At 43.0% G+C, this 27,864-nt stretch overlaps 1 protein-coding gene across 1 annotated transcript; it reads right to left on the minus strand.

Moving 5' to 3' along the window:
* On the minus strand, positions 1-27,864 carry HAO1 (hydroxyacid oxidase (glycolate oxidase) 1). The gene is made up of 8 exons (XM_014966342.1): positions 27,719-27,864; positions 18,979-19,130; positions 8,292-8,547; positions 5,124-5,299; positions 4,142-4,233; positions 1,235-1,393; positions 911-980; positions 1-520 (listed from the first exon to the last, which is right to left on the minus strand). Exons 1-8 carry the CDS (start codon positions 27,853-27,855, stop codon positions 453-455), a joined length of 1,110 nt encoding a protein of 369 aa, XP_014821828.1. The 5' UTR covers positions 27,856-27,864; the 3' UTR covers positions 1-452.

Consider the following 27,864-nt stretch of genomic DNA (forward strand, 5'->3'; position numbering starts at 1 on the left):
TTAGAAAGCAAGATTTAATCTCTACAATCTACAGTGTAGCTTCTCTAAACAGTGAGCAAGAAGTATCTTTCACATTTTAAATTTCTGCATTTTAATTGCTGTTTGCTATCAAAACATTTCTGTTTATGGTTTCATTTTAACAGTTACTTCCAGGCATGTAAATTAATATTAGCGTTTGTTGCAAAACACCCCAAAGTTTCTATGCTGGTCTTCTATAAAGGCCCATCTTTAATCACATCTCCCAGTAGAGCAGCTTTCCGTAAGAGCCCAGGAGAATACAGAAACACCTGTAAAATTTGCTTCAAGTACTGTCTTCAACAAGTGATCTCCTACAGACCACCCCTTCTCAGTCAGGATTGCAGGATGAGGCCCAAAGCGTGAATGTGGCTGCTTTTTGTCTGGTAGCACACTTTCTGTACAATGGACAACGCATGAGGCAATAGTCTTCAGACCTAAATCTTGGAAAATACTTGATGTCTTCGTATCAGTGTCCTGCCAATTTCTTCTACTCTCCGGCATCCTGGAAGAGAAGTTACATACCAGTTGAAAGCCCTGCTTTTCTATCCCACTCTAAGCCTTTTCTTTGTCTATCCCGTAGAAATCTACATTCTGTCAGATTAAATCCACCCCCTAGCGACCAACGATTTGCCACTACTTTTCTATGGATTTATTGCTCTCCTTGTGAAAAACATTTTTACTTCTTTTTAGTTTATCTACTCAGTTCATCATCTGTAAGACAGGGATAAAGACAAGCCCTTTTCCATCTCTCCACAGCCTAATCTGTTTATATTGCAAACATTTTCATCTCCCTTCTGTAGATTACTACAGCATCTCTTGCCCAGGGCAAATGAAATCTCTGAGGAAATGCGAGACAGAGGTGGTTATTTCCGAGAGGAAACACTGATGTCACCTGTCAGTGCCATTGCTAGGCGAAACTCTTCTTTCAGCATCTGGAGAACTTCTTTTGCTCCTTCTTCACCCTTGGAGAGTAAGAAAAAATGTGTACTGTTACGTGTACATATAGCTCTCATGCGTAGATACAGACATATACGTGTGACAACAAAGTTTTATGCGCAACCATGTCTCTTCAGTACTTGTAGCAACTTTTAGATTAGAGGGTCTGGATGCACACAGACACCATCCCACACGTGCGCGCGCGCACACACACACACATTAAGCCTAAACAGCAAGTCTATGTATCTAAAAACAGAAAATTGAGCTTTTTCTAACTTACCTGATAAACCAAGCCCCAGATGAGAGGTCTTCCGATGAATACGGCTTTGGCACCAAGAGCTAGTGCTTTGAGGATGTCTGTACCTTTTCTTACTCCACCATCTAGGAACACCTCCACCTTCCCCTCCACAGCCTCAACGATTTCAGGCAAGACATCAATCTAAAAGAGTGAAAACAGGAATACAGCATGTCTGCTTCTGCAACCCTATTTATTTTTTGAATGATTTCTTATGTAAGGATCCAAGCTTTAAAGCTGCTAAATGAACATTTGCATGCCTAACTGTATGCACAAATAACACAGCTTTGTATTGAAAACCAGCAGTGACTTCGCACGTTAGCAGATATATACAGAGGTCAAATTTATTTGGAGAGTCACATAAATAGAAGGAGAATCAGCAGGGTCACACAAAACGGCCATCTGATCCCATTACATGTGTCCAACACAAGCCAGTATCAGATACTTTGGAAGAATGTAAGAAACAGCAAGCACAGAAGAGGCTTTTCTCCTTGATCTTACCCTCCAAACTTCCAGTGTTCACTAGTTTGGGGATGAAATTGAATCACTGGATTCAAGGAGCCCAAAGGCAGGCATTGTACCTATAGACATGCAGTAAGAGAAGGATGTGCCCTGAGGAACATACAGGTGGCTGAAGAAGTTTGACAACTGTATTTTTCCTTCTGAAAGTGAGCCTCAATTACAGGAAGTTTACATTGTAAACTTCTTCATATAAAAAAAAAAAATATTAGCTTTCCTCTGAGTTGTGAGCAGGTTGGGAAATGCTTTCCTTTAACGCACATGTATGTTACTTCCAAGATCTACTTAACCCCTACACTAGTGATAAAGATAAGAGGAGAAAGGATTTTTACCCTTCCAAAGTTACAAGTAGGTAAACAGGGAGTTAAATAACACGTCCACACCATGCAGGAGGTCCCAATGAAGAGATAAGCCTCCTGAATTCAAGCCTCAAGCAACCATTCCTATAATATCTAAATAGTTACTGATCATGAAAATCAGGAAAAACAAAAAATTGGAAACTAAGTACTAAGGAGACTGAAACCAGTGCGTGGTAGTAAGACAAAAGGCACACAAATTCATGTCTTTCAAATACAGATATAATTCATTTCCTTTCTAATGGATAAAAAAAAAGACTAGGACATGGGCGGGGGTGTGGTGTGTGGAACTTGAAAGTGCAGTTTGTTTTGAGATTTGGATTAAAATTTTCTTGAAGTTTGGCTGTGATTTTTTTCCTCTCCCTTTGGTTTTGCTCTCTTGCCAAACATATTTTGGATCTTTTTCCATACACAGAGACTGCTTTCTACATCCTGACAAACTGTACCAACACTAAAGTGCTATAATAACTAAAGTATGATGCAAACCATAATTAAAACATAGATTTCCTCAATGTGTAACTGGACACTAGAAATATTAACCAGCTTGGGTTTAGCTCACGTCCTGAAAACCCATGATATTAAAGCAAATTATTATGTTTCTAAAACAGAAACATTTAGCATGATCTGATAACAGATATTTATGTTATGAAAACTGCATTGTGAAATACATTCTCTGTACAGTGAAACCCAGTGAACACATCAGCTTTAATAGTGCTGCCTTCTATAACTCATCAGAAATAGTCTGCAAGTTTAATTTCTGTTCTACTGCAGTTGGCAAAAAATTAATTTGCACAATGAGTACGCGGAGATAGTCAGGCAAGAGCATCTCAGAGGACAATGCCTCAACTTCATTAACCATTTAGAAAACCATTTGTGTGGGCATTTGGCTCCCTGATGCAGGGCTTTGTCTGGTGAAGAACCAGCCAACGGTGCCAGGAGATCAACGGGTCCATGTGAAGACTTCTAAAAATCAGCACATGAAGGAAATTGTCTGGGGAAATCCTCAGCTGCCCCTGAGGAGACATGCAGAGAGCAGAAGTGCTCCAGGGGACGGGGGACATACCAGTGGCACAGCTGAGCAGATAGGACTTCACGTGCAAAACACTCTACAGTGAAAACGGTGTCTCCTTCTCCCTTCAGAAAATAATCATGGAAAACAGGAGGTTTTTCATCAAGGACACATTAGGATTATTGAAACAGCCCCAACTGGGCTTTGATTCTCCTCCCTTTCATTCTCTTTTCTCTTGTGCAGTTTTCCCACACAACATGAGTGACGACTGGAATTTTGGGGGTTTTCCTGCAGCCTGAACACATACTTTTTCATTTTCCTTTGCTTCTTTCTTTTTTGCCAGTTGAAAATTTCTCAAATCCCTTTTCACCTTTGGAAAAGGCATGGAGTAGCACGACAAGGAAAAGGAAAAAGGAAAAAGGAAAAAAATGTTTAACCACTCTGTATCTTTTCCAAAGGTGAAAATGTTTGAAAGGAGAGTTTCATTCTGCCTTTAGCTGTTCTGTAAACTCTGTAATTTTTCAGAAATCTCTGAAGAATATTAAAGGGGAAAACCAACTCTAATACAACCTTCAGTGAACTGTAAAAGGCAACAGGGGGTTTTCAAAAGAGGATGAGAAAGGAGAAATAAGAGAGACTGGAAAAAAATCTTAAAGACTTTCTAATTTCTAATAAATTAACTGACAATAATATCCTATCTGAAATTGCTCTTCTGGATTTCCATGCAGGCTGCTGCAGCCAAGGACAAGCCCAGGTAGCTTGAAGAAACAGCCACATGTGAAGACTCCTGTGGTTTTTTTGTTTGATCTGACCAAGGGGAGGCTGTGTCTAACCCAGAGCATGATGTGACAGAGAGGTGGACAGAGATGACTGCTCATGGGTTAGGGCATATAACAAACATATTTACAGGTTTTTCCTCCAGCTGCCATGTGTTCTGAGAAAGCAAACAAGAAGGCAAGAGGTAGAGAGAACCAGAGGCTACTGCTGCATATTAGCACCAGTACTTACAGTTGCAGGGACCCCATCAAGCTGTCGTGCTCCATGATTTGACACCAGGATACCATTTACCCCAATCTTGACAGCTTCTTTAGCATCGTCAGCTAGAAAAAACAAACAAGATATGCCTTTCCATAAATGGGACTTTATTGACGTGGTGATGAGGGAAATTTTGGCATCACTAAAAAAACGTTGCCAGTTAATGCAAAGACACCTTTGGGCTTCATCCTGCCAGAGCCCCATCTCAACACAGAAAACAGTTTTATCTTTAAGCAAAAAGATCAGAAAAATCATTTGAAATGTTGGAGCAGAATGTTTTGCCACTTCAGTTACTAGCCTTTCCTTTCTCTACTATGTCCCATAACTCATCACTAAGAAATTATTTTGCCAAATTATTTTCTCCAAGCCAAAAGGATTGACATGATTACAGTAATAATCCGTACTTAATTAAACCACTTCACTGTGTTCAGTGCTTTTTACAGAATGAAAATCCAGCTTTCCTTTACCTAGTATACAACTCACATCAGAGTTAGAGCTTACAGGCACAACGAACAGAGCAAGTTCAGTCTTCCTGGTCGCCTCTGATTTCAGACAGAACTGATGCAATGCCACCCAATCAACTAGTGACCAGCAGCTCTGGTCCCTTCCAACTGAGCATCAAGGTAAACACCCTGTGGCACAGACACACAAACAATCTGACAGCTCCAAGTACTTATTTAAGCAGCTCGTTCTGTGAGTATCTTGATTGCTGGGCTCCTAACCACACATGAGGAAGAGAAGTTTTTTTTTTCCCCTTTGATTGTTTTTTTCTCTGTTTTGGCACAGCCCAGAACTATGAACGTGCACCCCGCCATATCAGCAAAGCAGATGCTTGTCATTAAAAAGTAATGCAATTCTGTAGAAACTTCCTCAGTACAAGCACTTTATCCTTCCCTGGTACCTCCATGAGAAGGGATGCCTTGCCTGCCCCGTGGGAAGCGGGGGATCTACACACCCCTGAGAATTCCTTTCGCGACGATGGGCAGCGAGGTCAGCCCTCGAAGCCATTTGATGTCCTCCCAATTGACGCTTGCATCAATCGCCTCAGCTACGTACACAGCCAGTCCACTATTTTCTCCAAAGTCTTTCCCTGAGGAGAAAGCCAGGTCGCTGCTTGAAAAGTTTTTTAATCTAGAATAACAAAAGACATAGACAAATAGTCCGAAAAAGATTAATTGTAGGCACAAATAAGTCCCTAATGTCAGCATTCGATACATCTGTGTTAAATCTTTGCTGTACTGCAGAGCAGGAGTGCAAAAGCCTCTCTCAGCATGTCAGATCAGAGTCCTTATTAAGCCATAGTTTCCCTCCATAAAATAGGAACATCAGTATCTGCCAGGAGCACTGGGGGATAAATGAACCAGAGGCTGTGGGACATTAAGACCTGAGAGCGGTACAGGCTGGATGTGAGAACATCGGTCCTGCTTGACATAACCCCAGGCCCACTGAAGTCAAGAGGTGCACCTCTACTTAACACCAAAAAACCCTCTTAAGCTTTCACACAGCAACTTTTGGTTTAGTTTTTGGGGTGGGTTTTTTTCCAAATCCAGGGAATTCGGCTACTGGAGGGAATAGGGGGCTGGATAGGTAGGAGAGAAGGAGGAGGAAGGGAAATTTTATTAAGCTCCATGAGTTAGATATGTCTGAATGAAGCTTTGCATTCAGCCTGAATTGAGAATTTTCATCTGTCCAACGAGACCAGCATCCACCCAGTTCACCTTGTGTCTTTTTTGTTTGTTTTCTGGTAAAACGTAGGGAGGGAAAATGTAGTATGAAAACATTAGCTATTATCTGCTCATTGGCACCAAATCAATCTCACCAGTTCTAAAAACTGAATAATAAACAACAGCCCCTGCACGGAAGAACTGACAGCCTTACTAGACAAAGCAGAAAGGGAAATGAGGGCAAATATGGAAATTCAGGTTGTGCTTGTATTAGAAAGCTGAAGCAGCCCCTGAGAGCACACAAGCATTAAACCGCCATCAGCGGCAGCAGCACCACCAGGGACACCCTCGTCCCACATGAGGCTGGTGGCTCCATTCTCTGGAAATCCTGTCTCTTTCCACATCCCACTATTTTATACTCGTATTCCACGTTTTGGGAAACGCACAGTATTTCTGTATGGAAACTGGCTAGTTTCACTGCTGATTTCATGCCTGCAACAAGTAGCATTTCACATGGCTTTCCGTTCAGTTCCAGGCCCAGAAGAAAATGAGAAAGGAGCGGGCTCTCAGCAAGATCCAGCTTTTCAGCTGTTGGTTTGTGGAGGGTGGGGTACCCGGAGAAAAACAGAACCATGGATAAGATTATATAAATAACTGTTGTTTTTCTTGGCCTGCGAAATACAGATCAACACTTGAATGAATGTTGCCTTACATAGGTTTCCGAGCACAATGGCACCTTGTTGTTGCTTTGAAACTTTGTTGAAAAACTGAAGCCAAGAAAAAGTTATCCCATAACTGAGCAGAGCCCTGCACTAGGGGAGTTTCACCACCGACTCTGCAACAAAACACTGTCCAAGGGTCGTTCTGAAATCTGAAGCCATTAATTTGAACCTTTAAAGATTACACCAGCTTCATAATATTTCACATGGTTCACTCAAACAAAACCTTGTTACGGTTCAGTCAGGTGGGGTCAAAGTGTTCGAGATACGCTCTATTGCTTTCCTCAAATATTTTTGGGTTATTTGACTCGCATTCAAAAAAACTCTTTAGCCCCAGGCCTTAAAATGATACTGCCCCCCAAAAAAACTATTTAAATGGTTTATTTTTTTTTTTTAAGGTAAAATGACAGTGTGTATATCATTAATGTTTTACCATTCACAGATCTATAGCAGGATTACTATATGGGGCATATTTTTATGTTAGATTTGACCAGAATTTTTAGCTTTCTGGTGCTTTCCTTAAATTTGAATATTATGAAAAAGACAACAGACCTCAGGATGTGATATTATATTTTATGTACAAGTTACATAGTTTGTACACCGCATAGCATAACAGCCCTAGGTGACATAAGAAGAACACTTCGTATCCGTTGATAATATTCCAAACTAGCTTTTGCCCAGAACTCAAATCAAAACTAATCTGCTTCTAAATACATTCAGCTATCCTTTATTTTATTTTCTTTCCATTTTTGTGTTCATCTGTGGGCTCTGAATAAGAGCAAATACTGTAATCTTAATATATGCTGTGGCAGACTGTGGTCACTACCAAGACCTACTTGCAAGACTCTCACAAGACTTTTAGCTCCGTTTTGCAAACCCAAGTCCTGGATATCCCATCCACTAACTGCATTGCTAACACTCTGCCAGATCTACTGCGTCTGTTTTTTGGGCTGGTCTCTCCAGTCTACCAATTTATATTTACAAAAGGTTAGTGAGATTAGTGCCCTTACAACACCACTGGATAACTCTGGATAACTGTTAAAATTAAACCCTGCGTAGACCCTGCAGTAGAGAGGAACTGGAATTAGAGCCGAAGTCAATCATGAGGCCACAAATTCTTCTGAGATATAGAAAATACATGTGAGGGTGAAAATTGTCCTCATGGAGAATTTAGAAAAGCTAATCCCCACATGGTTCTGTATTTGACTAAATGAAGAATTGAAGTTGATTGCAAGGTGCTCTGTGGTTGGTAGCAATACAGCCCTCAACCCAGTGCAGTGTCAGAGGATAACATAAGTTAGAAGGGACCATAGCATCGGTTGGAAGGGACTTTTGGTGCCCATTCAGAGCACAGCCAACTCTGCAGCTGGATCCAAGTTCAAAGTCAGAGCAGGTTACACAGTACTGTGTCCAGCCGAGTTTTGAAAACGTCCAAGAATGTACTGACAGATGTACAAAGAAGCATCCCATCACTCTAACTTCATCATTTTGCAGCCTCACGTCACCTGGCATGAAGTGTCTTTTACAGTCTGCAAACAGCAAGCTTAGTTTTGACCCAAAGCAGATGACAGCCCAAGCACAGCACAAGATGTTCTCAGTTCCCCGGTGTTATTGCCCAGCATGTCATGTGGCACCTAGAAGAAATTGCTTTTGTGCCAGATACAAATTTTCCCCACAGCACCTCATGGTGACCGTGGTGCTGCCGTGTGCCCATCCCACATCCCACCAGCGGGCACCTACCTGAGGTGGGGAGGAAGCTGGAATTTGTTGCGCACGTCGTCGATGCGCCTGCCGAGGAACGGGGTGTCCACTGTCACGAAAATTCCTTTGTAGCCTGCTCTCTCCGCACGCTTCACGAGGGATTTGGTAACCTCCCGGTCCTTGTACACATAAAGCTGCAGCCAGTGAAGTCCAGCTGGAGCAGCTTCAGCCACCTCTTCTATGGAAGAGGTAGCCCAGGAGCTCAGCATCATCCCTGTCCCCATGGCATGGCAGGCTGGAAAAACACAGAGTTATATTCAGGATTGTCCAAAACACAGAGGGTGCTCTAAACAGGAGCGCTTGGCTCATCAGTGTGTTGGTGCGTGTAATTTCACACTGCCTTTTGTCAGCCTCAAGGCATTTTCAGCCTTCCAGGGAATGCTAATTAGTAGTTAACAGTTCCTAACAGTGGTGGGCTGCTGTTGGAACTCTGGCTTCAGCCCTCTGATCATTTTCATGGCCCTCCTCTGGACCCGCTCCAACAGGCAGAGCAGAATCACCTCCCTCACCCTGCTTGCTTTAGATGCAGCCCAGGATGCGGTTGGCTTTCAGGGCTATGAGCTTACATTGTTGGCTCATGTTGAGCTTCTCATCAACTAACACCCACAAGTCCTTCTCCTCAGTGCTGCTCTCAAAGATGAACCGGTCCAACAGACAAGTGGTCTCCAAAGACTTCACTGAGGCCAAAAGGATGGGTTCTCATGCCCACTGTGTTTTGGCTTCTCCTCCTTTACTTTCAAAAAGCTGTGGAGTGAAATCACTCCAGAGATGTGGACATCCCTGAGGTTAAATGTCATAGAGCAGTCCCAGATAGGGCCAAGCAGCCAGAAGCTTTGTGCTGGCTACCTTCCCAGGGTGACTTCCAACCCGGGCTACACTATAAACCAGCTAACCTCATGCAATTATATTTTTATAAGTCTATCATTTATTCTTTTTTGAGTAATCTGTCACTTAATGTAATATAAAGGCAAACACACTGTGAAACTTAAAAATATCATATAAAGCCTTATTTTTCTTGGTCTACCGCAGTATGCATATTTTTAATGTAACTGCACCTCTGTTTCAAAACGTCATCTCCAGCCCATCGAGGAATTAAAAAGTGGTCTTTATGACAACATTTTATTAAATCAGGATTATAAGTCTCAGAGTGGAAACTTATGAACAGCTTATTCAAACAAATTGGTTACGCCTTTCCAGGGCCACCAGGCAGTTTACATTCATTGGAAATACAGTAGCAATGACCCCAAACTCTCTACGTTGTAGCCATGTCGCTGTTTCCCTTAAAACTGCTGAAAATAGTACCCTCTCACAGATTAAGTACCTAGAAGTTAGTTTCTTCTGAAGAACCCATGCATAATAAATGCCTGAAGTCCTGTTAAGATCAGCTGTGGTGGGTTATCACAAATCCCCTAATAAGTGATTTGCCAAGTCAACTCTATCAAGTGATGCTAAGAAACAAGGGATCTGCATTCCTGGTGCTCTGTCAAATACGAGTTCATGAATGAGAGGGCGCAGTTGCTAACCCAGCAGTTGCAAAACCCTCAGATCAGATAAGGGAAAAATGTAAATGTTATGGTTCAATCTGCCTTTAGGTATCCATTTGTTTCCATTCTTACTTTTATTCTCAATTCTACCTCTACAGCCCTTCGGACACAAGAACAGTTGCAAAAGCAAAAATTAACATAGACACCACACCATGAAAATATATTTGGTGAATAGAAGATTTAAAACACAAAATACCGCAATATCCTTTCAACTTAACTGCATATGTAGCAATAGAGAAAATAATGGTTTCATCTTATTTAGGATCAGATTTAAGCAGTTTGGTTCAATCAGAGTTCAACTATCCTAAACGGGGTTATGGCATTTTCACAAAATTCCTCTTGTCTGTCCTGCAAAGATAACAATTCTCTGGTAAAGCACCAGCTTAACACATGTATTTTAGATCTGCATGGTCAAATTCAAAGTTCACACACACAAAATTGTTTTCAAAGTTTTAGAGATTCTAAGTTCAAGTTTGGGTTGATCTGTGCTTCATTTTGAAAATTTTAAAGCTTATTTTGACAATTTTCTAGACTTTCAAAAACATATGATACATAGTCCTGAAGTGTTGCCAAGTTTTGTTTTGTTTTTTTTTTCCACCTTGAATCAGGCTTTTGCTAAAAATATAATTCTGGTTTTTGCATATTTAGCTGCAGTTGAAGAAAACAGAAGCAATTCATTTCCTCCAACAACTATATTTTACACTTCAATTTCGGGGCACTGCAAATACCTCTATCATTACAAATCAGTACTACTAGATCCATATTCCCACGGGACGCTCTTGCAGCAATATGTGACATTTGCCAGAGTTTAAACATCAGATTTTTGTAAACCAGCCTTTCCTCATGCCTTTTTGGATTGCTTTTAGGCTTTCACCCCCCTCCAGGTCTTCTTTTAATCCCAAGCACTGCCCAAAGCATACGTTTACCTTTGCACACACCGCAGGCTCCCAGCAAGGTCAATGGCAGCGCAGAGAGCACGGCCTTAGCCACACTCAGGAGCTTTGAGTTATTTGTACTCCACTTTGTTTCAGGGCCAAACGCAGCTAGAATTGGGATATGGTGGGGTGCTTGGGAAAGGGGAGCTTCACAGCCTTTGCTCCACAGCCACCTTGAACAGACACAAGTTCCTCAGCCCCACTGCTACCTGCCTCTACTTAGCCCAGGGGAGCCACAAGCAAGGATGTATCTTCTCACCAGGGAATAAACACCATGATAAAATGGGGCTTTCTTCTCTTGGGGAACTCACATGAAGCATTCCACATGACAAAAATCAAGGCAGACCATGAAGTAGGACCCACTTGGGAAGTCCACAGGAGAATAGACCAATAATAATTTTTAGCCCTTTTTTCAACCTGAACTTTCAGAGTCTCCTTCCCCCCTCTGATGGGACATCACTTCATTAAGTGGTTTGGAAAGGGTATGGATTTTGTCCCAACAGGCAACTCAGAGGCAACATACTTCAGGAGAGGACCCTGGATAAGAGCCCAGTTAAAGCTTGCGTATTTTGTCAGGATTACCTTGTATGGGAATGGGAACTTGCTATTTTTCTCTTGCGGTGCAAATTCCCATCATTTCCCTTTTAGGGGCATCTCCGAAGCATGGCAGCCAAACTGCCCCACTGCGGTCATTCTTCCCTGAATCTACCCAAAGTTAGGGGCCAGAGGACATTAGAGGATCAACACGATGTCCTTTTGTCACGGTGGTATTTCTCAAGAGAAGTAGCTACGTTCTTGGAGCTACATCTCCTAAGAAACAGAGTTGTTTAAAGTACTTAACATTACTCTCTTGACGAAACACACTTGGCTGAGAAATCCCCTGCCCAGCCTTACCTCACTTACCCCTCAGAAAACACTGCGTGCGAGTTGTGCCTACGACCGTTTTGTTGACACAACGCATTTTGTCAGCTGTGCAGGAAGGCTGGAGGCAGCAGGGAAAAATACACGTGCTAAGATGCATCTAGCTGGTCTAGGAGGGCTGTCGTGTCAGACTGCCTGTGCACACTTGCACCAGAAAGTCCCCTGGCCGTGCTGGTCTCTGTGGGGAGTCAGGGCCAGGTCAGTCCAGGCCATGTTGTCCCACATGAATATTGTCCTCTCAAGGACTCTCGAGTACTCATACCTCAACATTAATTTATTTATTTTTTTTTTTTCAAGATGAACCGGTCCAACAGACAAGTGGTCTCCAAAGACTTCACTGAGGCCAAAAGGATGGGTTCTCATGCCCACTGTGTTTTGGCTTCTCCTCCTTTACTTTCAAAAAGCTGTGGAGTGAAATCACTCCAGAGATGTGGACATCCCTGAGGTTAAATGTCATAGAGCAGTCCCAGATAGGGCCAAGCAGCCAGAAGCTTTGTGCTGGCTACCTTCCCAGGGTGACTTCCAACCCGGGCTACACTATAAACCAGCTAACCTCATGCAATTATATTTTTATAAGTCTATCATTTATTCTTTTTTGAGTAATCTGTCACTTAATGTAATATAAAGGCAAACACACTGTGAAACTTAAAAATATCATATAAAGCCTTATTTTTCTTGGTCTACCGCAGTATGCATATTTTTAATGTAACTGCACCTCTGTTTCAAAACGTCATCTCCAGCCCATCGAGGAATTAAAAAGTGGTCTTTATGACAACATTTTATTAAATCAGGATTATAAGTCTCAGAGTGGAAACTTATGAACAGCTTATTCAAACAAATTGGTTACGCCTTTCCAGGGCCACCAGGCAGTTTACATTCATTGGAAATACAGTAGCAATGACCCCAAACTCTCTACGTTGTAGCCATGTCGCTGTTTCCCTTAAAACTGCTGAAAATAGTACCCTCTCACAGATTAAGTACCTAGAAGTTAGTTTCTTCTGAAGAACCCATGCATAATAAATGCCTGAAGTCCTGTTAAGATCAGCTGTGGTGGGTTATCACAAATCCCCTAATAAGTGATTTGCCAAGTCAACTCTATCAAGTGATGCTAAGAAACAAGGGATCTGCATTCCTGGTGCTCTGTCAAATACGAGTTCATGAATGAGAGGGCGCAGTTGCTAACCCAGCAGTTGCAAAACCCTCAGATCAGATAAGGGAAAAATGTAAATGTTATGGTTCAATCTGCCTTTAGGTATCCATTTGTTTCCATTCTTACTTTTATTCTCAATTCTACCTCTACAGCCCTTCGGACACAAGAACAGTTGCAAAAGCAAAAATTAACATAGACACCACACCATGAAAATATATTTGGTGAATAGAAGATTTAAAACACAAAATACCGCAATATCCTTTCAACTTAACTGCATATGTAGCAATAGAGAAAATAATGGTTTCATCTTATTTAGGATCAGATTTAAGCAGTTTGGTTCAATCAGAGTTCAACTATCCTAAACGGGGTTATGGCATTTTCACAAAATTCCTCTTGTCTGTCCTGCAAAGATAACAATTCTCTGGTAAAGCACCAGCTTAACACATGTATTTTAGATCTGCATGGTCAAATTCAAAGTTCACACACACAAAATTGTTTTCAAAGTTTTAGAGATTCTAAGTTCAAGTTTGGGTTGATCTGTGCTTCATTTTGAAAATTTTAAAGCTTATTTTGACAATTTTCTAGACTTTCAAAAACATATGATACATAGTCCTGAAGTGTTGCCAAGTTTTGTTTTGTTTTTTTTTTCCACCTTGAATCAGGCTTTTGCTAAAAATATAATTCTGGTTTTTGCATATTTAGCTGCAGTTGAAGAAAACAGAAGCAATTCATTTCCTCCAACAACTATATTTTACACTTCAATTTCGGGGCACTGCAAATACCTCTATCATTACAAATCAGTACTACTAGATCCATATTCCCACGGGACGCTCTTGCAGCAATATGTGACATTTGCCAGAGTTTAAACATCAGATTTTTGTAAACCAGCCTTTCCTCATGCCTTTTTGGATTGCTTTTAGGCTTTCACCCCCCTCCAGGTCTTCTTTTAATCCCAAGCACTGCCCAAAGCATACGTTTACCTTTGCACACACCGCAGGCTCCCAGCAAGGTCAATGGCAGCGCAGAGAGCACGGCCTTAGCCACACTCAGGAGCTTTGAGTTATTTGTACTCCACTTTGTTTCAGGGCCAAACGCAGCTAGAATTGGGATATGGTGGGGTGCTTGGGAAAGGGGAGCTTCACAGCCTTTGCTCCACAGCCACCTTGAACAGACACAAGTTCCTCAGCCCCACTGCTACCTGCCTCTACTTAGCCCAGGGGAGCCACAAGCAAGGATGTATCTTCTCACCAGGGAATAAACACCATGATAAAATGGGGCTTTCTTCTCTTGGGGAACTCACATGAAGCATTCCACATGACAAAAATCAAGGCAGACCATGAAGTAGGACCCACTTGGGAAGTCCACAGGAGAATAGACCAATAATAATTTTTAGCCCTTTTTTCAACCTGAACTTTCAGAGTCTCCTTCCCCCCTCTGATGGGACATCACTTCATTAAGTGGTTTGGAAAGGGTATGGATTTTGTCCCAACAGGCAACTCAGAGGCAACATACTTCAGGAGAGGACCCTGGATAAGAGCCCAGTTAAAGCTTGCGTATTTTGTCAGGATTACCTTGTATGGGAATGGGAACTTGCTATTTTTCTCTTGCGGTGCAAATTCCCATCATTTCCCTTTTAGGGGCATCTCCGAAGCATGGCAGCCAAACTGCCCCACTGCGGTCATTCTTCCCTGAATCTACCCAAAGTTAGGGGCCAGAGGACATTAGAGGATCAACACGATGTCCTTTTGTCACGGTGGTATTTCTCAAGAGAAGTAGCTACGTTCTTGGAGCTACATCTCCTAAGAAACAGAGTTGTTTAAAGTACTTAACATTACTCTCTTGACGAAACACACTTGGCTGAGAAATCCCCTGCCCAGCCTTACCTCACTTACCCCTCAGAAAACACTGCGTGCGAGTTGTGCCTACGACCGTTTTGTTGACACAACGCATTTTGTCAGCTGTGCAGGAAGGCTGGAGGCAGCAGGGAAAAATACACGTGCTAAGATGCATCTAGCTGGTCTAGGAGGGCTGTCGTGTCAGACTGCCTGTGCACACTTGCACCAGAAAGTCCCCTGGCCGTGCTGGTCTCTGTGGGGAGTCAGGGCCAGGTCAGTCCAGGCCATGTTGTCCCACATGAATATTGTCCTCTCAAGGACTCTCGAGTACTCATACCTCAACATTAATTTATTTATTTTTTTTTTTTCACAACACCAAATAGGAAATAGGTGAAAGATGGGTAGAAAGTCCTACTATTCTTACTGGCTGAGCACAAAAAGTAACAATTGCAAAATCCCTCCTTCAGAGTCACAGGGATGTCCGATGAGCACAAGGAACGTGAATTCAGATGCTCAAGCAGCATCCAAGAAAACAAAAGGCACTGGAGAAGCCTGTTAAGAGCTGGTGGAACAAACGTGTTGCTCCCTCTCTAGTGGAAATGACAGAGTTGCCAGTAACTCAACTAAAATGGGGCAGGAGAGGTGGCGGAAGAAGCTTTTCAGTCAATATTCCTATTCTCTAATTGGCAAAGGAAATGGTGCAGTCACATCACAGGTGATGGTGAAACCCTTCTTGCGTCAGCAGTAACTCAGAAAGTTGTTTGAGAGCAATTGCAGAGCGTAAACACAAAATCATCAGATCTGAGCAACCAGCATTCAAAGTTGTCAAAAGATCTGGCCAAGAAAACAGTTAGGCTGTTCAGCCTGGTTTTCAGCAAGTCTGAGAGAAGTCAGGTGTTGCAATACCACTTCTGAGCTAGAACACGAGAATATAAGGTACTCAGTCAGAGAACATTGTGTAATTAGCAGCAATATAAACAGAAATCTCAATAAAATAATGCTACATATCCGTTTACAATCAATTGAGGTTTCAAAAAAATTGCTATTTCTTGCTCAGCAGCTGGCTGGTGCCCAAGATTTTGTTTCAGTGCACATGAAGGTGAATTCTATTTACAGGAGCATGAATACTATGGCACTTTCAGGGACATGATACAGGGATCACATTGGTTTGCAAGCACAGCTTGAAGTCAGGATGAAGTCTTTGTATGGAGGAATTGTGAGTCTGCTCATGAACAAGTAAAAAAAACCATCATGTAGAATCAGAAAAAATTCTGTTGAAGAGCATGTTGAGAATAGCCTTTTGCTCTTTAATGATGGCTAAGATTATTCATCAAGTTTGGCAAATAGTTTTAGTTGAAGAGGTTGAAGTTGGAGTGGGAAGGACAAGAAAAAAAAAAAATCACCTAAGTCAAAATGTCATGTGTTGGTATTTTCAAAATGGAAATGTTTTCTTCTGAGCTAACACTTTTGTTTCAAAACAGTACTATAGCTAGAAGCATTAGGTAGTAGGAAAATGAAATAAAACATTGTGGTTTGGATCAAATTTAACATTTCAGTTAATTCAAAACAATTTTCCTCCCAATTTTTCAGTTTCTACTGAACAGAAAATCCATTATTTGGAAAATTGCCACAGAGACTGATGAACTACAACTGAAATGTTAGGGAATATACTTAAAGAAAGACCTGGAAAAACTGAAACAACTGCCAAGGTCCATGAAATTGTTTTAAGGACGAGAGAGCATTCTCTAGAAGGAAGGACTCCAGGTCCATTTAGACACATCAAAGAAAACTGAAGACCACCTTATTACAGCCTACATGGACAATATCTGGTTTTTTCCTTTTATAACAAAACGCAACAACTGGATTTGAAGCTGTGCCAGGTTTGACCACAATTACAGTTCATACCGCTCGGAGTGGAATTAGTTAACCTTTGGAATAACTTACATTGTGTTGGTTTGCCTGTCACCAGCAGTTTTTAAAATCACAGCTGAATGGTTTTCCCCAATAAGACCCTTTACTAATGAAACAGAATTGTCAATGAAGGTGTCTTTAAGGCAAGCTGCCAGACTTTGCCCTCTCTTGGGTAAGATGCACATTCCTCTCCGCCAGCTTAGTCGCTGCAGGAGAGCATCCATCCCTTGAGGAGCAGCAGCTCCCAAAACCGTGACAAGCCCCAGAGCGCAGGGTTGTGGAGGGCACACCGTGACATGTCCTTGTGCTCTTTTGGGCAGCTTCCCCCCCAACACGATTTGGGGCACACACCACCTGCTTCCCTGGCTGGGACGGGACAGGATTCAGACCACCCCATGCTTTTTAAGGGCTGTCACAACAGCAGCGACACAACCACATACATCGCTTCCTCTGCACCCAAGCCAAAAGTCAAGCTCATGAAGCACACCAGGCTCTGCAAAGGCCACAGAACCATGGATCAGACTTTCTTAGTTTGTGTAAACCGGTGCAGCTGAAGCAAAAGCCGATTTAAAGCAACCAACAATCTGCTCTCTTATATTTCAGAGATAGTGCGGAATTTAAAAGAAGCTGGATGTAGCAAAAGCCCTGATGCCAAATGCTCCGATGCCAAATGCCCCAAGTATAAGGGAACCTTTAAACCAAACATGCACTTTACAGCTAATCCCTATCATCTTATAAGGTCAAACAAAAAGCTCAGCACTGAATGCCACACTCCACCTCTAACACAGCACAAAACTGAAGCTGTGTTTTTTTCTACAAGAAACACTAATGCAATACAGAGGGTGTGATTTTAATCATGCTCTCCTTTGAAAGCAAAGAAAAATTTACCAGCTCCCATGCATGTGTTTATTTGACCGCACGTTCAAACCATGGCCAGTACACCAAGCTCTCCTAGCTTGAAAACCTAAGAACATTAAATGCAATAATCATGCGTTAAATTTTGAAAACGTAAGTGCACAAAAGTCAGGAAATTCCAACATGAAAGCTATCTACCACAACCGTAACTCAGCCCTGGTAATCAGCCTTATTGTACCACTCAACTCAACATGCCATTAGAGATTTATGCCTTAAAAGATGCCGGGCCATAGCACTGGCAGGAATTTTTGTTAAGGAACATCCTGAATTTGGTGTGTTTCTTAACATTGCATTAATACGTTTGCACTTACCAATATAATGCTTCAGAGTTTCCTCCCAGCGTAACCTGGGCCAGAAATAATCCACTAGAGCTGCCAGAGGCGAGGAGGGCACTGAGGCATCCCACTGGATGCTGCCTCACAAACCAATCCAAGGTATTGGAGCTCCATCGTGTGGAACACGCCGGCACATACAAAAGGCATCACATCTTTGGCTTCCTACTGAGAAAAGCGTATCCCCAAACATTCTATAAAAGTGGAGAAAGCTGCTTTTACAGAGATTGCTGCTGGAGCTGTGCTGCAGCCCAGCACAGGGCACGTCGTAGCGATGCAGCTTTTTAATGAGACTCCAGGCCAGCTCTCACTGCAGGGCAGTTAATTAGACGCATTTCACACTAGCATTTGCTGCATTCGTCACAGAAATGCTGTTAGATTAATAGCTCAGTCATGCATAGGACTTTTTTTTTTTTTAAAATATCATCTATTTAGGTTTTGTATCCTTTTTCATTTAGTGCTAGAACACTGAAACACAGCACAAGGCTGTTTATATGCAACAGGCACACCGTGTGACCTCTTTTCTCAGATTTTGTGTCATCCTGTAGCTCGGGTTAAAGAAGTAAGAAACCATTTCACATCTGAATTCTGGCTAACGTCTCATTTCTTGCATTCCTTTTAGGCTGCAGCCTCCACGCTGGCAACATCTTTGTGCAGCATCTAGCCCAGTGGGGCCCTTATCTCGCTGGCTCCCCAGGATGCTCTCAAAGAGCTCTCTTCAAAGTGAGTATTGTTCCCAGACGGGAAAATCTCCAGAATTTCTAGAAATGGTTCTATAACAGGAAGAACGTTGCCATGACAATATATATATATAGTTATATTTATAGAATGTATAGATAGATGTAATTTTCAATTTTGTGTTTGTTACAAATGATTCCCCTTTTACATCCTGCATTTCTTATCCCTGTTTCATGGCAAGGGAGAACCCACACACATAATAGGCAAAGGAAAACGGTTAAAAAAAAAAAACAAAAATAAATGCAATTACTCTGAGCATCAACTCAAACCCGTCCTGGCCACAGCATCTGCAGCAAGAAACCAAGCAGGGCTTCACAACCAGCAGGCACAGAATTACTCAGTTCCTCTCTAACTCACTGCAGGGGGAGGCCTTTGCTCACTTTACCTTTAGCAGTAGCCGTCTCTCCGTCCGCGTGAGCCATGCGCTGCATAGCGGTCGCTCCAACACAGACTGGCATGCTGATTCCCTGCCCCAAGACTGAAGTTGACAGGTCCATCACTGACACGTCCCTGAGCACCCGGGGGTACAGCTTCCATCTGACACAGAGACAAATAAAGAGAATAAAAAGCCTGTATCATCGGGCTTATTTACAGTCCCTAAGGGGGAAGAGCATATTTTCCTGCTGTCAGGAGAAACATGTTGAAAGGGGGACTGGAGAACCTCATTGCATGACCCAGACCTGCAGCAGGACCCACGAAATGCACAAAGCCAGCAGGCGAGGAGGGACCAGAGGCCACAGATGGTGAAAGAGGCAAAGAGCCTTTGAACATTTTTGGCTGGTGTCTTTTGAAAGAAAAGACAGGAGCTGCAAAATAATAAGGTTCACGGTGAGTTTCAGCCTCCCAAAAATGTATCGGGGCGGAACTGGATGACAGAGGATGTGTAGGAACAGGAGAAGTCATCAGCCCCTACTTGGTTATTTCTCCTAGGGACTAGGGAGCCAAAGGGGATAAAACTAGCCTGACCAACATGCTTGGGTCTCTCAGGAAAGTGGGTGGGCAGGGTGGATGCCCTGGCTTTCCTCAGCTCAGGGAAGGTGGAAATCCACTGCACCCCATCTCTGCTGGCACAGAAACTGAGTCGCTTGGCTCAGAGAGGTCCCATCACCAGCAGTCACCAGCTGCTGTGCAACACGTAGTCCCAGGGACTGCAGCCACAGCCCCAGGAACAGCCCATTGTATCGCAGGGACCACAGATTCCCAGGAAAACACCGAACGCAGCCACTGGAATTTGGTGCAGGAAAAGACCAACTAGCACAACTACTTTCCCAAGAGGGCAAATTATGATCTAGTCCTTGAATGATGTGGTCCAGCATCTGCTCCACCATTCCTGACCTTCTTTTGCCTTCAGTGTGTCTGCCAGAAACCATATCAGCCCAGAGCTGGGCTTTATTCTCCAGTGGAGTCTTCAGCTCGGGTACAAATGGAAGCTGGCTCCAAAACACAACAAATTAAACATGCTAAATCTGAAATCATGATATATTGCAGTCAGGCTAGACATCACATGCTTGCACACAGAGAAATTTATCTTTGTTTCCCCCCCTACAACAACAGCACAACAGTATGACGATCCCTCTTACGATGAAGTCAACTAGATAACATCACAGTATCCAAACTATCCTTAATAGGGTCATGTTCCTGAGAATACCTGTAAAATTGGGCTTTTTCTTACCGTCCAGGGCATGTTGCAGCGCAGCCACAAGAGGGTGTGCAATGGTAGGGGCTGCCTCTCCACACAGATGTGTGCTGAGCCACACCAACAGCTCCCAAAAGCGGGGCTGGGGTGTGCATTAATCTCTGGCTAAGGCATCCCTCCCTCAGAAAGAACTCTGCACTTTGTGATGATGGATATTGAATCTTAATTACAGAAAGTAATTACAAGCTTAAGCTCTAGCACTGCTCAGCACTAGAAAGCCTGATACTATGATTATTAGCAAAGAGATAACAATCAGAGCCACTGTTACCCTTAGACTAAGCTCCAACAGCAATTAGTGGTCAGCCTGAGCTTGCACATTAAGCTGACAAGTGAGAAGGGAAAAAAAAAAAAATAAAATCTCTTTTTTTATAGAATGATCAAGAAACATCTTCATAAGAAACCTGGGACAGAGCCAGGATGAGACCCACATTTCTGAAGCCCTAGAGCACGGGGCTGGGCCAGCTCTCCAGGAAGCACTCCCCAGGGAGGAGAAAGATGGTTATGATGCTTGGATAGAGAGATGTAGTTGTGGGAGTCAGCTGTATTTTTCAATGCCAAGACACACACTGCAAGTATCTCTCCTCAGACTTGTTTTCAGGCTATTGTATTGGTTTGTTATTTTTCAGGGGAGGATGGGCTGAGGGTGGGACAAAGAAAACAAGACTTTTTTCTCCCCCTTTCTTCCTAATCCTCATTCCAAAGGTTTTCTCCCAGCTCTGAGACATCTTTTCCCAGCAAATATAAAGAAAACAAAAATACTCTAATAACCTCACTCATTTTTATGGTCAAACTCAAAAGCATAAGGATGTGAAGTTATCTCCCTCTTCCCCAGCCTACTAGTTTCTCTGCTGTCCCACATCTATCAGATTTTCACCTGGTGCAAACCCCTGCCATCTCAAAGGATACATGGGAGGGTCAGTCCCTAACTACCAACATTTCTGTAGTGTTACTAGCTGAGAAAAGAATCAGAAAGAACAAAAATCCTCCCAACAGTGTATGCAAGAAAAAGGATGCTGTTTCAAGCAGTGATAATCAGCCTCCTTTCCACTCACCTTTATGTACCACCAAATTACTGTGTCTGTGAGCTTCTTGGGGTCCTCGGGCTCATTAGCCCCAGACTTTAAATGTAAATGTCTCTTCCAGTGTCTTCTGTGGCTTTTCTTTTCCTCACACCTTATCAGGTCACATCCTCTAGACCAACATCAAGTCAATGCTCATAACTGAGTATTTACTGGGTCCCTATGAAAAATACCAAAAGGGATCACTACCCTATTATTCTTTAAATAAAACCTGATCTTTGGAAACATGGGTGATTCCAGCTGTGAGTTTGCCCGACACTTGAAGGGAGGTGTTTCTGGACAAGCCAGAGCGAAATGCCCTTAACAACAGCAAGCAAAACTCAAGAGCAGATTTCCCTCTGATCAGACCATGCATTCATTAGGCTGCCACACACCACCGGCTTCCTCCATATCTTTGAGTGAAAAGATTTCATGGCTATTTTGTAAAAACTTTGTATTTTTTTTAATTGATCTTCTCCTCACCACCCACATTTATTTTCCAGCCAAGTCCAAGCTCACATGCTGCAATCAGGAATTGCAAGTGAGTGCATCTTTCTTCCCAGCTGGAAGCGGGGAGATGCCGCAGGAGGGCAGGCAGTGAGCGCTCCCAATCCAGGCATCTTCAGCTAAATGCTGCTTGGAAAGAAGGATGAAAGGAAAGGAGGGGGGATTAATGCAGGTTTTTTTCTTCCTGTTCCTTCTATGTTCAAAAGTTTCAGAATGTAAATTATCTTGCTGTTTGGTAGGAGGGAAGCACTCACTACTTTCCCCACTCCTTTTCAGCTGTGAAAAAATGCTGAATTTTTCAAACTGCAACACATTTTGAAGCAGCTCTTCTTGTTTCCCTTCCAAGTCCATGCTAAATAATCCCTCTGTGCTGCATCACAAGCGATGCACTTGGGGGCAAGGACACACCTTTCAGGCATCCCAACTCCAACCCACTTTGTTGCCTTAATCTCCCTTCCAGCTCCACGTCCCACCCTAGGGGGCAGGTGCCAGTGCTGTGCAGGGCGTAGCAGCAGCTGCTACTGCCTGAGGAATACTGATTTTCTCTCCCAGGGTGTCTTCCCATCCACACGGCGACTCCTTTCACAGCACTCTGCGAATCCAAGGTGAAAGACATCACAGAAACATAATCCACTTATTATTGCAAGCATTCCGTTCCTTTTCTCCTTCCTACAATTTCAGATGCTTGTTTGAACCCAATCACGCTCTCAGCCTTGCTTTTTTAACCAATATTTAAATTATTTATGTGCCCCAGTCACTTCAGCACCCTTCATACCTAGCTACAAGGCAACAATACAGCTGCAGAAAAATACAAATCGATGCTGTCACTAAGAAAAAGCAGCTGCTGCTCCTCGTACACGACAACAAAACATCTTCTGCAGAGGCTGCCGGGGAGGTCAGTGGCAGAATGTGTCACAGCAGATTAGCAGAAACGTGTTCCTACACATACACCTCCTCCTTCATTACATGCCAAAAGGGGAGTTTTCAGATTGATTTCTTGAATGCCATCAAGCTGAGGGCGTCCTGACCCACTCATTGAGGGACAGTTTCCATGCGGGTACCTCTGCAAGGGAGCGGGGCTTCACAGGAAAAAAGGGGCTTTTCAGAGCTGGGAAAAGACCAGGAGAGCTCAGCCTGTGAGAGCCAGCAGCTCACACGAGGTTGCTGACATTGATACCATTTCCCACAGCATTCTCCTGGAGAAACTGGCTGCTCGTGGCTTGGATGGGAGCACTCTGCACTGGGTAAAAAAGCGGCTGGAGGCCCAGCCCCAGAGAGTGATATTGAATGGAGCTAAATAGAGTTGGTGGTCAGTCAAAAGTGGCTCAGTATTTGGGCCTGTTCTCTTTAACATCTTAACCAATGAGACCTCATTACTCTCTACAACTGCCTGAAAGGAGAGTGTACAGAGATGGGGGTCAGACTCTTCTCCCGAGTCACAGGCAACAGGACAAGAGGAAACTGCCTCAAGCTGCACCAGGGCAGGTTCAGGTTGGATATTAGGAAAAATTTTTACACTGAAAGGGTTATCAAGCATTGGAACAGGCTGTGAAGGGAAGTGGTGGAGTCACCATCCCTGGAGGTATTTAAAAGATGGGTAGACATAGTGTTTAGAGATATGATTTAGTGATTATTTTTGTCAGTGTTGGGTTCATGGTTGGACTAGATGACCTGAAAGATCCCTTCCAAGCTAGGCAATTCTATCATTCTATGACCTTGTCATAAAATCTATTCTCCATTCAGGCCCCTTGGTTCCTTGACAGCTTGCAAGTGAATTTGATCAGGAAATTGCACAGTGCTGGAAAGACACACGGCGTTTCAAGATGCAGAGCAAATGCAAGGTGAACACAGTCAGATGCCATAGGGAGTAACATATGCCCTGACATCCCAAATCATCTTCTCTGTCCTTAATGTCTCACACCAGTCCCATCTCCAAGTCATTTGAAAACTAGGAGTGAAAAATAATTATTTGGCCTTAGCAGGAACACAGTATGGAAAGTATCATTCACTTCGTAGGTCAGTCCTAAATAATAATCTATCTATTTCTCCATAAATGCAACCATTTGGTTGCCAAAAAAATAAAGAGTTTACAGAGAAGCCCAACACTGATTTTTCTCCAGATGCAATCTGTCCTGGCAGTCTCCCTCACCCTAACAATCTTGCACCACAAGGGTATGGGCTAACAATTCCTGCCTCTGGTTCTGTTTCATTCTTTCTCCTTTTCCATTTAAACATAAACATGTATACACATCTGTAAATATTTAAATAAACTATGAAGGTTTTTAATCAGGCTGAATCCTGTGTCCTGAAACAGCACATGGCTAAGCTTTGGACAGCAGACACCAATGGGAATTCTCTGGCTGTGGGAAGTGAAGCTGAACGTACTCATTTCTTTCAGAGTCACCTGCCTTTGTGATCTTTGTGGCTCGGGGGTGTAAAGTCCATTTTACTTTATATTTACCCACAAGCTGCACTCAGGAACAGGGAGAAAAAGAACAGTAACGTGCTCAGAGACACACAAGAACTGTCTGAGAGTCAGAGTGAAAAGCAGTCCTGTGTCCTTAATAATTAGGCTGTCCTCCCAACAGCTTCAAAGAAAAAAAAAAGGAAAAAAAAAAAGGAAAAAAAAAAGGAAAAAAAAAAGGAAAAAAAAAAGGAAAAAAAAGGAAAAAAAAGGAAAAAAAAGGAAAAAAAAGGAAAAAAAGGAAGAAAAAAAGGAAAAAAAAGGAAAAAAAAAGAAAAAAAAAAGAAGAAAAAAAAAAGAAAAAAAAAGAAAAAAAAAGAAAAAAAAAAGGAAGATTTTAAAAGTTCCTTGTGTCAAACAGGTCTTACACACCAAAATACTGTGAAGTCTTCATACCAGGTTTCTACCTTTTCTAGATATGTTTCCTGGGAGCCATTGCAAACGTCATCTAATGGACTGTTAATAGCAGTATCCCATGTGCCAAGAAAATAGGAATCCACCACTGCTCGTTGTCCCTCAGCAGCACCAAGTGGGACCCACCATAGCTGTCGAGATCGAGCCCTGTGCTCAAAGTGCCTCCACAAAGCTTCAAGGGCCCATTCAAGGGGGTCACTTCTGCAGACAGTAAGGTCAGGCAGCAAGTACACGCTGCTTAATGGAAATATTTCAGCTTGCAAACAGACAGGTACAGGAAGGCACTAGAAATGTTAGAATTATTCAACTTAGTTTTTTCAGTGCTACCTAAAGGCTATTTTTAACTCTGGCCACCTTGAATATCATCTCCCTCTCGTTACAGACAGATAAAAGAGCACATCTGTCCATGAAGCTGTAAATCACTGTATCCACGCTCCAACCCTGCATCCTTTCCACTTCATACAGGTAAAGGTGGTAAGCCCTAGCAGATGACAGCAACTGTGACTGCCCTTCCTTGCAAGAAGACCTGTGCTAGCACTGCAGTGACCAGAAAGGAGTGGAGGGCACATCTCAGCAGGGGAGCTGGGCTTCAGGCTCTGACCCCAGCTCTCCCGCTGAGCTGCTGGGTGACTGTCAGCACATCACCCCACTGTTCTGTGCTTTAGTGGACGCTCAGAAAGAGACACAGATGTAGGGCAATGGAAAGGTAACAAGCAAAGCTTTGACTTCAGTATTTCTGCACTGTGACCCATCTCTTTGGCTGTCAACAAGTTCTTTTTTGTTTGATGATTTAATAGAGTAAATTCCATTTGTCAGGTCTTTTAGATTTTATTAACTGCCTTTTTTGGAAGATGTTTAAATGGCCTAAAACTACTGTGGAAATTAGATCTTCTTTTCTTCAAGACCAATATACAAAGGAAGGGGGAGAAAAGACAGAAAACACAGCTTCATCCACTTCGTACCTTCACGGCTGAAGAGCAGGAACACAGCACTGAGGGCCTTTTAACCATACCAAGGCCTGGCAAATTTCTTTTACGTTTTTTTAATGTCTCAGGCTGTTCAAGGCACTGCTAAGTAACATCTCCTTCAGTACCAGGCTGCCTGCAAGCTCTGCAGTTTGAACACCAAAAACTGAATGCTCTTATTGAAGAGATGATAGAAGATGCCAGGAAGGAGAAAATGAGCCTGAACCCCACAGATGACCAACCTGATGTGAGGTGGTCTTCTTATCAGAGGAATCTGCCCCTGCAGTGAGAGACAACTTCAGAGCAGAGCTGCTCTTATCTCACCACCACCATCTAGCTCTGCTAATACCAAAACAGCAAGTAGATATACCCAGCTTTTTGTTAGCCTGTCTCTGGGCAGATTAGATCCAACTTCTGTTTAATCATGATTAACTCCAGCAGTTAGTAGTAAGAAGCTCACTACTATTACAATTTATTTAGCACTTAAACTTTATCTGAGCACTTCCTTTGAGCGTCCTTTCCTTAGCATCTCATTCTGGTTTTATGAGGGCAAATAACATCATAACATCTGCATCCATTACAAAAAAACCCCACCAAACTACAGGTGAGCACTACTCCATCCCCTACTGCTGCTCTTTACTCCTTGGAGCTGGAGCAGTCCTTTGGACTGTGTTTGAGCAGCAACAAGCAGAAGAGGATTTCCAATCAGTGACAGAGAATTCCACATAAAACTAAGAGGTTTGGAATAAGTGATCATGGTGGAGGATAGTTTTCTTCTTCTCCTGACACTACAAAGTTTTCCTATATGTATCCCTAAAATTAGGGTTCTGACCCAATTTCTGAGATCTGGCCTCTGAGATCTGGCCACTGAGATCCCATTAAATTAATTACTGCTGAGTTTACCAGAGCCTTACTAAAGCTGCAAGGGATTTCCAGCTGAATTGCTCGTAGCCTATGGAAAGGCAACTGGAGCAGTAAGTAGGGTTGCTGCTCTACAACAGAAAAGCAAAGCGGAGAGGGAGAAAGACTAAAGGCAAATTGGAAAAATCTTGTTTTGGTTTGTTAGATTGAGAGGGATTTAAGACAAAGCCTTTAGAGATTAGCAAAGACAAGTGCAGGGGGGTTAAATGTCTGCTCCAACGCAGCCCCCGAAGGACAGAGAAGCCAAGAGCTGTTTAAGCAGTTTGACCCGGCTCAGCCAGGCTGAGGCCATCAGCCTCCAGCTGCCTCCTTCCCTCTGCAGCGCTTGAGCCGAGCTCTGGGGGCAGAGAGAGCAGCAGCAGCCACCCAGGGGATGAGGAACCAACTGACTCCACGCAAGTTCTGACACTCTTCCACCAAATCCCACAGCAAATGCTGACTTACATCACGGCGACCTTGTACTTCAGAGTGTCCCGATTTCAGGGTTTGACAAGGGTTCAGGGGGCCAGCCTAAGTCAAAACTGGTTTATAATAGTTCCCATCATGTACGATATTTCCCAGTGAGGGCTGAGCTTCTGCCAGACACCCCTTGAGCATGGTTTGGCCACCCAGGGCTGAGCCTTGGCTTTCATGGCTGACTCAAGCTAGAGTACACAGCTCCTTTTTGCGGGGCTGTACAGCAATGCGGCCCAAGCACGTACCGGGGAAGGCTGCATAACTACTTTGGTTTAGGAGGAACAGGCAAAAGGCAAAACTTACTCAAGGAGCTACAAGGTACAACCCCGCCACAAGAATCCCTTGCCCACATTATATCCCAGCATGTAGAAATTACAGTTTCATCAGCTGATTAGATATTGGAGCTGAAGGACTCTTTATAAAATTTATACTAACAAAAGAAATAAAATGCAGGTAAAGCTAAAAAGATGCTAATGGATTTTAGGGACTGCTTTTTGACAGAAAGTCCTAGGTAAAGGAGTGAAAGGGGAGAGAGTTAGAAAAATTGAGTTTTGTTCGCACAGAGAAATACCGCACCATATATATTCATAAAGCACAATTTACACCCCCCAACCTCCCACCCCAGCCTTAAATCATCCTCCTACCTTGAAAAAGCTGCTACATTATCTGCTAGCGTTTCCTGGTCATCTGCTCCAGAGCGGTAATAATCATACACTGACTTGGGGAGAAACTTTTTAGCATACTCTTCAAAATCAGCAATGCAAACTGGTTTTCCAGACATGTTTGCAGA

Source organism: Calidris pugnax, unplaced genomic scaffold, assembly GCF_001431845.1.
Source record: "Calidris pugnax isolate Ruff unplaced genomic scaffold, ASM143184v1 scaffold31, whole genome shotgun sequence".
In the NCBI taxonomy this organism is placed as follows: domain Eukaryota; kingdom Metazoa; phylum Chordata; class Aves; order Charadriiformes; family Scolopacidae; genus Calidris; species Calidris pugnax.

Excerpts from the sequence above, each read along its gene's own strand:
- HAO1 (XM_014966342.1), bottom strand. The coding sequence starts at position 27,855 with ATGTCTGGAAAACCAGTTTGCATTGCTGATTTTGAAGAGTATGCTAAA. Across the intron at positions 1,394-4,141 it reads TTGATGGGGTCCCTGCAACT|ATTGATGTCTTGCCTGAAAT; the intron begins GTAAGTACTGGT and ends TCACTCTTTTAG. Across the intron at positions 981-1,234 it reads TCTGGGGCTTGGTTTATCAG|GGTGAAGAAGGAGCAAAAGA; the intron begins GTAAGTTAGAAA and ends TTACTCTCCAAG.